Here is a 10,625-nt window from a genome sequence, read left to right on the forward strand (position 1 = left end):
ATGGACCTGTTGACCTCCAGGACGTTTTAGCTCAAGGCACAGAATGAACCTTGTCCCTCCACTGCCCTTGCCATTGGATGGACTAGAAGTCTTGAAGCTCCATAGCAGTGGCGGGATCGGGGAGGGAGGGGGAAACACCTGAAGGCTGGAAGCTGTCCTGAGGAACAGAAGCCACTCCGCTCCTTGCCCCGCTGCCCGACAGCCTGCAGTGAGCACCTCTCTGGGGCAAGCACTGGTGGAACCCCCTGCACTTTCCTTTCCTGTCACCCCATTGGCACCTTGGCTGCTTGAGGGATGGGGAAGCACGGGAATTGGCGTTTGTGACAGCCTCATGCCAGACACTAGTTTACAGGTGTTCACACCGCTTCATCCTTGATCCTGTGAGGACATGGTGACTTTATTTTACATGTAAGAGAAAGAAGGCTCATTAAAGTTCAGTAACTTGGTGGCCTAAGTTGACAAGAAATGGCAACAGTGGGATTAAACCAGCTTGCTTGGCCAGGTCACAAGACTCGGTGGCTTCAATCTGGTGAGTGCCCCAACGTAGAACATTCTGCCAGGGATCAGGGCCTGTGTCCTTCAAGGCCTTTGTATTCCTGGGAGGAAGCAGCTACTTTAAATAGAAGTAGAGATAAATCCTAGGGCTTCCCTGATGACTTAGTAGTAAAGAATCTGCCTGCCAGTGCAGGAGATGCTGGCTTGATCCCTGGTCTAGGGAGATCCCACATGCTGCAGGACAACTACTGAGCCTGTGCTCTAGAACCCAGGAGCTGCAACCGAACCCACGGGCAGCTAACTGCTGAAGCCCAAGAGCCACCACAAGAGAAGCCTGCGCACCGCAATAAGAGGAGCCCCCGCTTGCCGCAATTTGAGAAAAACCTGTGCAGCCAAGAAGACCCAGCACAGCCAAAATAAAATAAACCCCTGGTGTGATCACTCACCTAGAGCCAGACATTGTGGAATGTGAAGTCAAGTGGGCCTTAGGAAGCATCACTATGAACAAAGCTAGTGGAGGTGATGGAAATCCAGTTGAACTATTTTAAATCCTAAAAGATGATGCTGTGAGAGTGCTGCACTCAATATGTCATCAAATTTGGAAAACAACAGTGGCCACAGGACTGGAAAAGGTCAGTTTTCATTCCAATCCCAAAGAAAGGCAATGCCAAAGATGCTTAAACTATTGCACAATTGCACTCATCTCACACGCTAGTAAAGTAATGCTCAAAATTCTCCAAGCCAGGCTTCAATAGTATGTGAACGGTGAACTTCCAGATGTTCAAGCTGGGTTTAGAAAAGGCAGAGGAACCAGAGATCAAATTGGATCATTGAAAAAGTGACAGTTCTGGAAAATATCTACTGCTTTATTGACTATGCCAAAGCCTTTGACTGTGTGGATCACAACAAACTGGAAAATTGTTAAAGAGATGGGAATACCAGATCACCTGACCTGACTCCTGAGAAATCTGTATGCAGGTCAGGAAGCAACAGTTAGAACTGGACATGGAACAACAGACTGGTTCTAAATAGGAAAAGGAGTATGTCAAAGCTGTATATTGTCACCCTGCTTATTTAACTTCTATGCAGAGGACATCATGAGAAACGCTGGGCTGGATGAACCACATGCTGGAATCAAGGTTGCCGGGAAAAATATCAATAACCTCAGACATGCAGATGACACCACCCTTACGGCAGAAAGTGAAGAACTAAAGAGCCTTTTGATGAAAGTGAAAGAGGAGAGTGAAAAAGCTGGCTTAAAACTCAACATTCAGAAAACTAAGATCATGGCATCTGGTCCCATCACTTCATGGCAAATAGATGGGGAAACAGTGGCAGACTTTATTTTTGGGGGGCTCCAAAATCACTGCAGATGGTGACTGCATCCATGAAATTAAAAGACGCTTGTTCCTTGGAAGAAAAGTTATGACCAACCTAGATAGCATATAGTAGATAGTAGAGACATTACCTTGCCGACAAAGGTCCATCTAGTCAAAGCTTTGGTTTTTCCAGTAGTCATATATGGATGACAGTTGGACCATAAAGAAAGTTGAGCACCAAAGAATTGATGCTTTTGAACTGTGGTGTTGGAGAAGACTCTGAGAGTCCCTTGGATAGCAAGGAGATCCAACCAGTCCATCCTAAAGGAAATCAATCCTGAATATTCATTGGAAGAACTGATGCTGAAGCTGAAACTCCAATACTTTGGCCACCTGATGCAAAGAACTGACTTATTTGAAAAGACCCTGATGCTGTGAATGATTGAAGGCGGGAGGAGAAGGGGACGACAGAGGATGAGATGATTGGATGGCATTACCAACTCAGTGGACATGAGTTTGAATAAACTCCAGGAATTGGTGATGGACAGGGAGGCCTGGCATGCTGCAGCCCATGGGGTCACAAAGAGTCAAACTCAACTGAGCGACTGAGCTGAACTGAATCATGATCCCAATTACTTTAAAAAAAAAAAAAAGGAATTCAACTATATGTTTTGTCCATTGTAATGTCAAGGGGGTGATGGAGTCTGACCCGTGGTGCCAACAACACATCTGTACCCTTGCTCTTCTCACCCCAGCAACAAGTGAGACCCTCGAGATCGGGTGGGAAAAGGTTGAATCGACAGCAAGCCAGCAGTGACCGTCACTGTGGGATTCTCCTGGATACACATTGTCCCGAGAGGCTGCAGCTTAATCAGGCCACTGTCCCAGGGGACAAAATGGCGTGTGGTCATTTCTTCCCAAGCCCCATCTGAGCTTAGCCCAGAGCTGGAGAGGGTGGACATCACTCTCAGAAGCCACCAGAAGTAAATCTGGTCCCTGCCCAGATCTACAACCTCATGAAACTGAGACCAAGAGAAGTCAGACCCTTACCACAGTAAGGCCCTTAAAACCTGACCCACCCAAGGCCTCATCGCCCCCACCCCTCGGCGTACCTCATTCGCTCTCTGCCGTCTTCCCTTCATGGGGGTCCCCCAGGCGCCAGGCCTGGGGACCGGTGTCCACTTGGCCTTCCTGGCAGCCCGGCCCGGGCAGGCTTCAAAGACAGCAGCTGCGGCCTTCACCCTCTGGCCACGGGCACTGGGGGGGGTGGCACAGGTGGCCCCCACGCGCAGGTTCAGACCCGCCAGCCACCTGAGAAGAAATGGGGGGGGGAGCCCCCGTGCCGAGCTTCCCTGAGGACAGCAAGGAGGTCCTCGGGTTTGGGCACAGTGAGGCCAAGTGGGTGAGAGTGGACACACCAGTTAAGTGATCCTGAGCAAGTCAAACCTCAATCCCCTCCCTGTAAAAGGGGGCCGGTAATAAACAGTGGTGGAGGACTGGTGAGCCAAAGCGATGGAGACAAGCTCCTGAATTTAACGTCATTTTACAGTCACCACCAGGCGGTGGACGCAGTCACCATCATCCCCTTTACAGACGACTAAACAGCACAGAGAGCCCACGTGGCTCAAAAGGAGACAATCACAGAGGCGGCTTTGAGCCCTGGTCTCTGGGCTCCAGGGCCCTTGCTGCTTTCTTGGGCAATGAGGTACAGTGCTCTCACATGCTGACTAGGTCCACTTGGCCGGGCAGATTTCACCCCCACTTTATGGATGAGGGAACAGAGGCTCAGGGAAACCCACCCCAAGCCCTGTGGGGTAGCTCCCCAGGGAGGGTAGCTGGCCCTGGCAGGATCCTCTCCCACCACAGGTGCTCAAATAGCACCGACCTGGTGCCCCCAGGGAGACGGTGGGGGCTTGAGAGCAGCTGGCCCCAGCTGGGGGGTTCAGGTGGGGGTGCTCACCTGTGAAGCGGGAGCAGCTGGCAGTCACAGCGGAAGGGGTTGCCACTGAGATCAATGAGCTCCAGCTCGCTGAGACTGGGCAGGGCGGGCAGTGTCTGCAGCTGGTTCTTCTGCAGGTGTAGGCTCCGGAGCCGGGGCCCCAGGCCCGAAAAGGCCCCAGGAGAAATCTGCAGGAAGGCGTCAGGCCCTGGTGTGAGCTCCTGCCGGCCCGTCCCAGCCCCAGGCCTGGGGAGTGGAGAGCCCAAGGTGGGGGCAGGAAGGGCAGTGCTGGTGGAAGACCCAGGCTGGTCCAAGGCCAAAGCACTTGCCCTCTACAAGTCACCCAGACCCCCCAGTTCACAGTTCTTTCTGCTAGACCCTATCCCCCACACAATAACAAAAGCCCTGCCCACAAAGTATGTAACAGCAGGTAATCCCACAGACCCTGGGGAGCTCCCACCTCCAGGCCTCAGCAGCGTTCTCCCTGCCTCCATGTGGCACTGCATTCCGGCCTGATCTGTGGCCCACGCCTGAGTTCCTGGGGGCAGGCTCAGTGCCCAGCTCATCTCAGGGCCCTCACGCCCAGCCTCGGGCCCAGCGAGGCAGGGCACGGGTGTGGGCTGAGAACACAAGCTGCCTCCCCTCGCCCCTTCTCCCCTGTGCCCACCTGCTCCAGGCCACTGCTGTTCAGAAAGAGGTGCTGCAGCGAATGGCCCACAGGCCGGAAGGCGCCATCTCGTAGGGCCCCGAGCGGGTTCCCCGAGAGCTGCAGCTCCACGAGGGCCGCCAGCCCCTCCAGGGCCTCCGTGGGCACCTCGTCCAGCTGGTTCCTGTCCAGGTGCAGCTTCTCCAGCTCCCGAGCAGGGCCCAGCGCCCCAGGGGACACTCGGGCGAGGCGGTTCCCACTCAGGTAGAGCCAGCGCAAGGCCCGCCCGCCCGCCAGGTCACCGGGCGCCAGGTGGTCCAGGGCGTTGTCCTGCAGGTGCAGGGAGAAGAGGCTGGGCAGGGCGAGCAAGGCGGCCCCTGGCACCCGCACGAAGCGGTTCCGCTCCAGGTACAGGTAGCCCAGGCGGGGGGCCCCCTCGAGGGCGGCAGCGCTGAGGCCAGAGAGCCAGTTGTCCGACAGGTAGAGGTAGAGAAGGCTGTCCAGCCCCGCCAGGGCGCCCGCCTCCAGCTCCGTGAGGCCGCAGTGCTGCAGGTGCAGCGACACGAGGCGGCCCAGGCCCGGGAAGGCCGCTCGGGGCACCACGGGGAAGCGGTTCCGCCTGAGGTCCAGGAGCTGGGTGTCGTTGGGGAAGCCGTGGGGCACGGCCTGCAGGCCCCGGCCCTCACAGCTGCTGTGCCGCGACTCCGGGACGCACACGCAGGTGCGCGGGCAGGGCCCGGCAGCCCCGGCCTCCTCCCCGGGGACACCGGTAGGGGCGCGGGGCCGCGCGGCCGCCAGTTCCTCAGCCTCCTCCTCCGCCGCCGCCCCAGACTCGGGGCAGCGCAGGTCCGAGGGCCGCAGGGCGTCCAGGGCCTCCCCGCGCAGGCGCCGCGGCCCCCAGCAAGCGCCGTCCGAGCGCACGCGCGCCCGCGCCAGCCACTCCAGCAGCGGCCTGGCCCGGCAGTCGCACCACAGCGGGTTCCCCTGCAGCCGCAGCCGGCGCAGCTGCCCCGGGCCCTGCAGCGGCGGCAGGGCGTCCAGCTGGTTCCCGCGGAGGTCCAGCGTGTGCAGGCGGGGGCAGCGGGCGAAGGCCCGGGCATCCAGGGCCTGCAGGGCCCCATGGTCCAGCCTCAGCTCCCGCAGGCCGGGGAGCGCCAGCCCGTCCTCCTCCCCCGCGTAGGTGAAGGGGTTGTGGCCCAGCTCGAGGCGGGCCAGGCCGCGGGCCTGGGACAAGGCCGCTCCGGGCAGGGCCTGCAGCTCGTTGTGGTGCAGGCTGAGCCGGCGCAGGGCGGGCAGGCCGGCCAGGGCCTCTGGGGCCAGCACGCTGAGCGCGTTGTGCGACAGCTGCAGCCAGCGGGCGCGCACCAGCCCCTGGAAGGCCATGGCGGGCAGGTAGACCAGGGCGTTGTGGGCCAGGTTCAGCGTGGTCACCGCACCCAGCGCCCCGAACGTCCCTGGCCGCAGCTCCTCCAGCAGGTTCCCCGCCAGCTCCAGCCGCTGCAGCGAGCCCAGCCCGTCCAGCGCCTCCTGGGGCAGCGCGCTCAGGCGGTTGGAGGCGAGGTTGAGGAAGAGCAGGCGGCCCAGGCCTCGGAAGGCCCCCTCGGCCACCAGCTCCACCTGGCAGTACCGCAGGTCCAGGTGTGTCAGGTAAGGCAGGTCCCGGAAGGCAGCCGGGGGGATCTCCTTCAGCATGTTGCCCTGGAGCTCCAGACGCTGGGTCAGCTGAACCGGGAGAGGAGGGTGAGGCTGAGGGGCACCCGGACCACAGCCTGTGCCCCTTGCTAACACTGGCACGTGCTCTTCCCTCACCTGAACAGTCTCCCCCCTCCCCCCCCCCCCCCCCCCCCCCGCCTTCTCTTCATCCTGCTCCCTGACACCTCCTCCAGGAAGCCTTCCTCTGCAGCCGCCCGGGTATCCCTGGCTCTGGCACTTTCCACATTGAACTGTCACTGCTCCCTCTGCTTTCACTCTCCTATCCAGCTCTTGACTCTGTGGGCAGAGACCATACCTTATCCCAGTAGATCCCCCAATCGCTGTCCCAGGGCCTGTAATTAACTCAGTGTCTATTATAGGTCACTTAACTTGTTCCAGTAATTTAGGATTTTAAATAGATCATCTCCTTGTTGTTGGCTGTTATCATTCCCATTTTACAGGTGTGAAGACTGAGGCTCAGGGAGGAAAAGTGAGTTGCCGGAGCCTCCCCCAGCCAGGTAGTGGCAGATCCTCCGGTGCCAGCCCAGGCTCCTCCTGCTGTCCTCCCCCACCCCACCTTGCCCTGCTGACCTCAGGGATGGCGGTCGGCACCTCGGTGAGGTTCTGGTGCCGGCAGGCGACATGCCTCCTGGGATTGTCGCAGACGCAGGCCTGCGGACAGCGCTGGGCCACCGCACACTGGTTTGGCCCCAGTGGCAGCAGCAGTGGAAGCAGCAGCACCAGGGAGACACTCTGGGGCCTGGCAGAGAGAAGGGCCAATTGTTCGCAGAACAAGAGACCCACACTGTCCGCTTCCCTGAACCCTGCTTCTTGTCCCAGAGCCCCTCGGATATTTTCCTCCTCTGGCGCTGGGGAGCTGTCATTACCCTGAGCCTCCAACCCCTCCAATTGAGCTGGGATTCCCTGTTTTACATCAGAGGCAACAGGATCAGACCGAGGGATGACCTGGCGAGTCTCTGTGACTGTCTGCCCAGTGCCTTGGTGAGGCCTTGCCCAGTCAGTTCAGAGGAGTGGACAGGCTGTACAGAGGCTCCTGGGTCCAGGGGAGGCCTGTCCTCCCAGGGTGAGGTCGGCGATGGAGAGTCAGCCATTCCTCAGACCGATGTGGCATCGGCACCCCGGTGCTAGGGAGCACGACATGTACCTTGAGAAGATGGCCGGGCAGCCGGAGGGGCAGACCAGGCCTGGCCCGAGTGAGGCTAGACTTTGGGGGACCAGGTGTCATGGGGTCCAAGAGCCTCAAGGAGCCTTAGTGGCTGGCCAGTGTCTCTCTGACAGGCAGGCTGGTGGGAGCTCCGACTTCTCTCCTATTTATTCCTCTGCCGTCCTTTGTTCATCTTAGCGCCACCCAGCTGGCCTGGCCTGGGGGAAACTGGGGGTATGGCCTTGGGGCTGTGCTTTGGGCCAGGTCTGTCCACCCACCATGCGTCCATTGCCCAGCAAGACCCCTTCACCTCCCAACTGCTACCTGCCTCTCCACAGGGCCCACCATCCACGGTGGCACTCCTTGCTCCCCCAGCCCTCCGCTCACCACCAACACCCAGAGGGAACTTTCCGAAATACAGGTGGGCCCTGACACCCCAGCTGAAGACCCTCCAGCATCTCCTCACTGCCTATGCTGAGAAGTCCCGAGTCCTGATTCCCTGACGGGTACCCACCCTCTTGGAGCCTTCAGTGTCCCCGTTGGCTCCCCTACTGTAAGGACGCAGAGCAGCTCCCTCCTGTCTGCCTGCCATGCGAACCTCACCAGCTCTTCCCGTGTCTGTCCTCAGCTCTATGAGCAGCCCTTCCTGGCCCCTGGGCTGGCTCCTACCCTGAGCCGCCCCATTTCTGCTCACTGGCTTGTCACTGTCTATTTTGCAGTCTCCTTGGAGGAGTCCCAGGGTTGAGCCCGGCCTTGGGGCTGGTGGCATCCTCTAGAGTCTGTAATGAGGTTGGGTCTCAGGGCAGGCTGCTGTGGGGTGGGGGGTGCATGGGGACAGATCCCTGAAGGTCAAGCATCCAGGCCTTGGAGGGCTGCCAAGCTCTCAGCCGGGCTCCTGGAGGACTAGCCCAGGGGAGCTCCTGGGAGCAGCTGCACCCGCTTTCTTCCACGAAATCTTCTTTTGAGACCCTCGGAAAATCTCGGTCCAGGAAGATCCCAGGGCCCCTGCCCCCCAGCCCTGAGAGGCCCAGGGGCTTGCCTGCAGCCAAGCAGCTTCTCTGACCCCCTCCCCCGGCAACCCCGGGGCCCCAGGACTCACCCCGCCATGCCGGTCGCACGGCCAGTCTGGCCTGGAGGCGCCGCAGCACAGGGAGAGGCTGGCGACGGTCCCCCGCCTGGCCGCCGGGGGAGCCCCCCTCCCGGCCCGCAGACCTGGCAGGGGGGCAGAGCTGAATGGGAGGCTTTGTGAGGTGAGGGAGCAGCGGCTGGAGTTACAGGGCCTCAGGCCGAGTCCCCGGGCCAGCCCAGCCAGGAGGGGCCTCGAGGGGCCGGCCGGCCCGCGGGTCCCAGGCCTGGACTTCCTCCTGCTGTGGGTCCCTGGGCAGGGCTGCGCCTCCCCAAGCCTGCTTCCTGCCGCTAACCTGTTCCCACAGGGTAACCAGCTCACAGGGCTGCGCCTGGCACACAGCAGGGACTCAACAGGTAACACGGCTGGTTTGTGCTTAACATTTACATACATTGTTCAACACTTCACACAAAGTATTCTGCAAATTTGTTCTTTTTCCACTCAACATCATGGAACTAACTTGATGAGTTAGTATTGGATAGTATTTCATTGTATAAATGTATCGACTTATCCATTAGATGTTATGGTTGCCTCCATTTGTTTTATTACAGTGTTGCACAGAATACCTAAATACTTCCTAAGGACATATACACCTTCAAAAAAAAATGAAAATAGTTTATCTAGACCATAGCAATTATGTATCCTATGATTTTCCACACCCTATATTTTAGATCTGTGTTTCTGGTAGAAATGCAGCTTTCATTCTGTTTTAACTTTTTTTAAAACAAGAAACAGTGTCACACCACACACAGACTTCCACATGTGCTTTATTTCACACAAGTTCTATCCACAGTATTCCACACTGTGTATTCTTTTATGTCTGGGCCTTTTTCTTCAATCAGTATTGTTTGTGAGATTCACCTGTGATGCGTATTTTTAAAAATTTGTTCGTTTTCATTTTTATCCAGCATTCCCTTCTATAAATATTCACAAGCAGCATGGGACAGCGGCAGGAGTGAGATCCGCCCGATGGAGGTAAGGAAGAGGTGTAGCACCTCCTTGTCTCTCTTTTCTACCCAAAGGCAACCACTTTCATGCAGTAGTGTAGTTTTTAAATATATCAAACAGTGCCTATTATTTTGCAAACATGTTTCTTTCACTCAGCCATGTTTTTGAAGGTTTATTCAGTAGATACATGTAGCTTCTGCATCTGGTTTATTCATTTGGAGTGCTACATATATCTCACTGCATGTCTGTGTGCCATAGTTTATTCTTCTGATGGACGTTTGGTTATTTATTTTGGCTGTGCTGGGGTCTTAGTTGTGGCATATGAGATCTTTGCTGTGGCATGCAGAATCTGTAGTTGTGGCACCTGGAACTCAAGTTCCCTGACCGGGAATCGAACCTGGGCCTCCTGCATTGAGAGCTTGGAGGCTTAGCCACTGCACCACCAGGGAAGTCCCATCTGGCTATTTAGTTTTCTGCTACTCCTCACCAAGCTGCTTGTCTCCTTGTGCTCGCGTACAAGTTTCTCTCAAGTAGATCAGAAATGGAACTTGGGGTCACAGGCTATGTGCGTTTTCAGCTTTCTCAGTATCTGCCAAATTAACTCTCTAAAGTGGCTTTTATTAGCTTGACATCCCTCCAGCAATGTGTAAAACATGCCAGACTCATTTCTTTCTTGGTGTCATATTTGCCAGCCTGGTCTATAATGGTATTATCTGTAGTTTTATTTCACATTTCCTTCAAATTGGATGTATATTCTCAGCACGAATCCTTGTTATCTATGTTGCAGTGTCTTTTTCTGCTCTCTCACTTTGTCTGTTAACTTGTATGGTATTCTTGGTCACTTGGTTTTCACTTTATTTTTTTAAATTATTTGGCTGTGTCTGGTCCTAATTGCGGCGCGTGGGCTCCAGGGCGCAGCCTCAGTGGTTGCAGCCCGTGGACTTAGTTGCTCTGTGGCTGTGGCATGTGCTAGCTCCCTGACCAAGGACCCATGTCCCCTTCGTTGGCGGCAGATTCTTTGTACCACGGGAAGTCCCCACTTTTTATTTTGATGAAGGCAAATTTCCTTATGGTTTGTGCTTTTTATGTGTAAAAAATGCTCTCCAGTGTTTTTCTTTAAAAAAGGCTGTGGCTAAAAAATAAAAATAAAAAGGCTACGGCTGTCAGGCAGATGGAGTTGGATCACTTTGAAGAGCGGTGCACGAAGGCAGCCTGTGCCTCTGCCCCGCCCTGACCCCGCCCTCCCCAGGCTAACTCCGTGCTGGAAGCTGGGCCTGTCACTCACCTGGGTATGC

At 56.7% G+C, this 10,625-nt stretch overlaps 1 protein-coding gene across 1 annotated transcript; it reads right to left on the bottom strand.

The window, feature by feature from the left end:
* Positions 1-2,681: 2,681 nt before the first annotated feature.
* On the bottom strand, positions 2,682-6,975 carry CHADL (chondroadherin like). Its single transcript, XM_065937317.1, has 6 exons — positions 6,896-6,975; positions 6,683-6,851; positions 4,421-6,121; positions 3,775-3,941; positions 2,927-3,125; positions 2,682-2,693 (listed from the first exon to the last, which is right to left on the bottom strand). The coding sequence occupies exons 1-6, from the start codon at positions 6,973-6,975 to the stop codon at positions 2,682-2,684; spliced, it is 2,328 nt and encodes a 775-aa protein (XP_065793389.1).
* Between the last annotated feature and the right edge of the window lie 3,650 nt (positions 6,976-10,625).

Source organism: Muntiacus reevesi, chromosome 1 (genome assembly GCF_963930625.1).
Source record: "Muntiacus reevesi chromosome 1, mMunRee1.1, whole genome shotgun sequence".
Taxonomy (NCBI): Eukaryota; Metazoa; Chordata; class Mammalia; order Artiodactyla; family Cervidae; genus Muntiacus; species Muntiacus reevesi.

Excerpts from the sequence above, each read along its gene's own strand:
- CHADL (XM_065937317.1), bottom strand. The coding sequence starts at position 6,975 with ATGACAGCTCCCCAGCGCCAGAGGAGGAAAATATCCGAGGGGCTCTGG. Across the intron at positions 3,942-4,420 it reads ACAGCAGTGGCCTGGAGCAG|ATTTCTCCTGGGGCCTTTTC; the intron begins GTGGGCACAGGG and ends GCCTTCCTGCAG. Across the intron at positions 3,126-3,774 it reads CAGCTGCTCCCGCTTCACAG|GTGGCTGGCGGGTCTGAACC; the intron begins GTGAGCACCCCC and ends ATTTCTTCTCAG.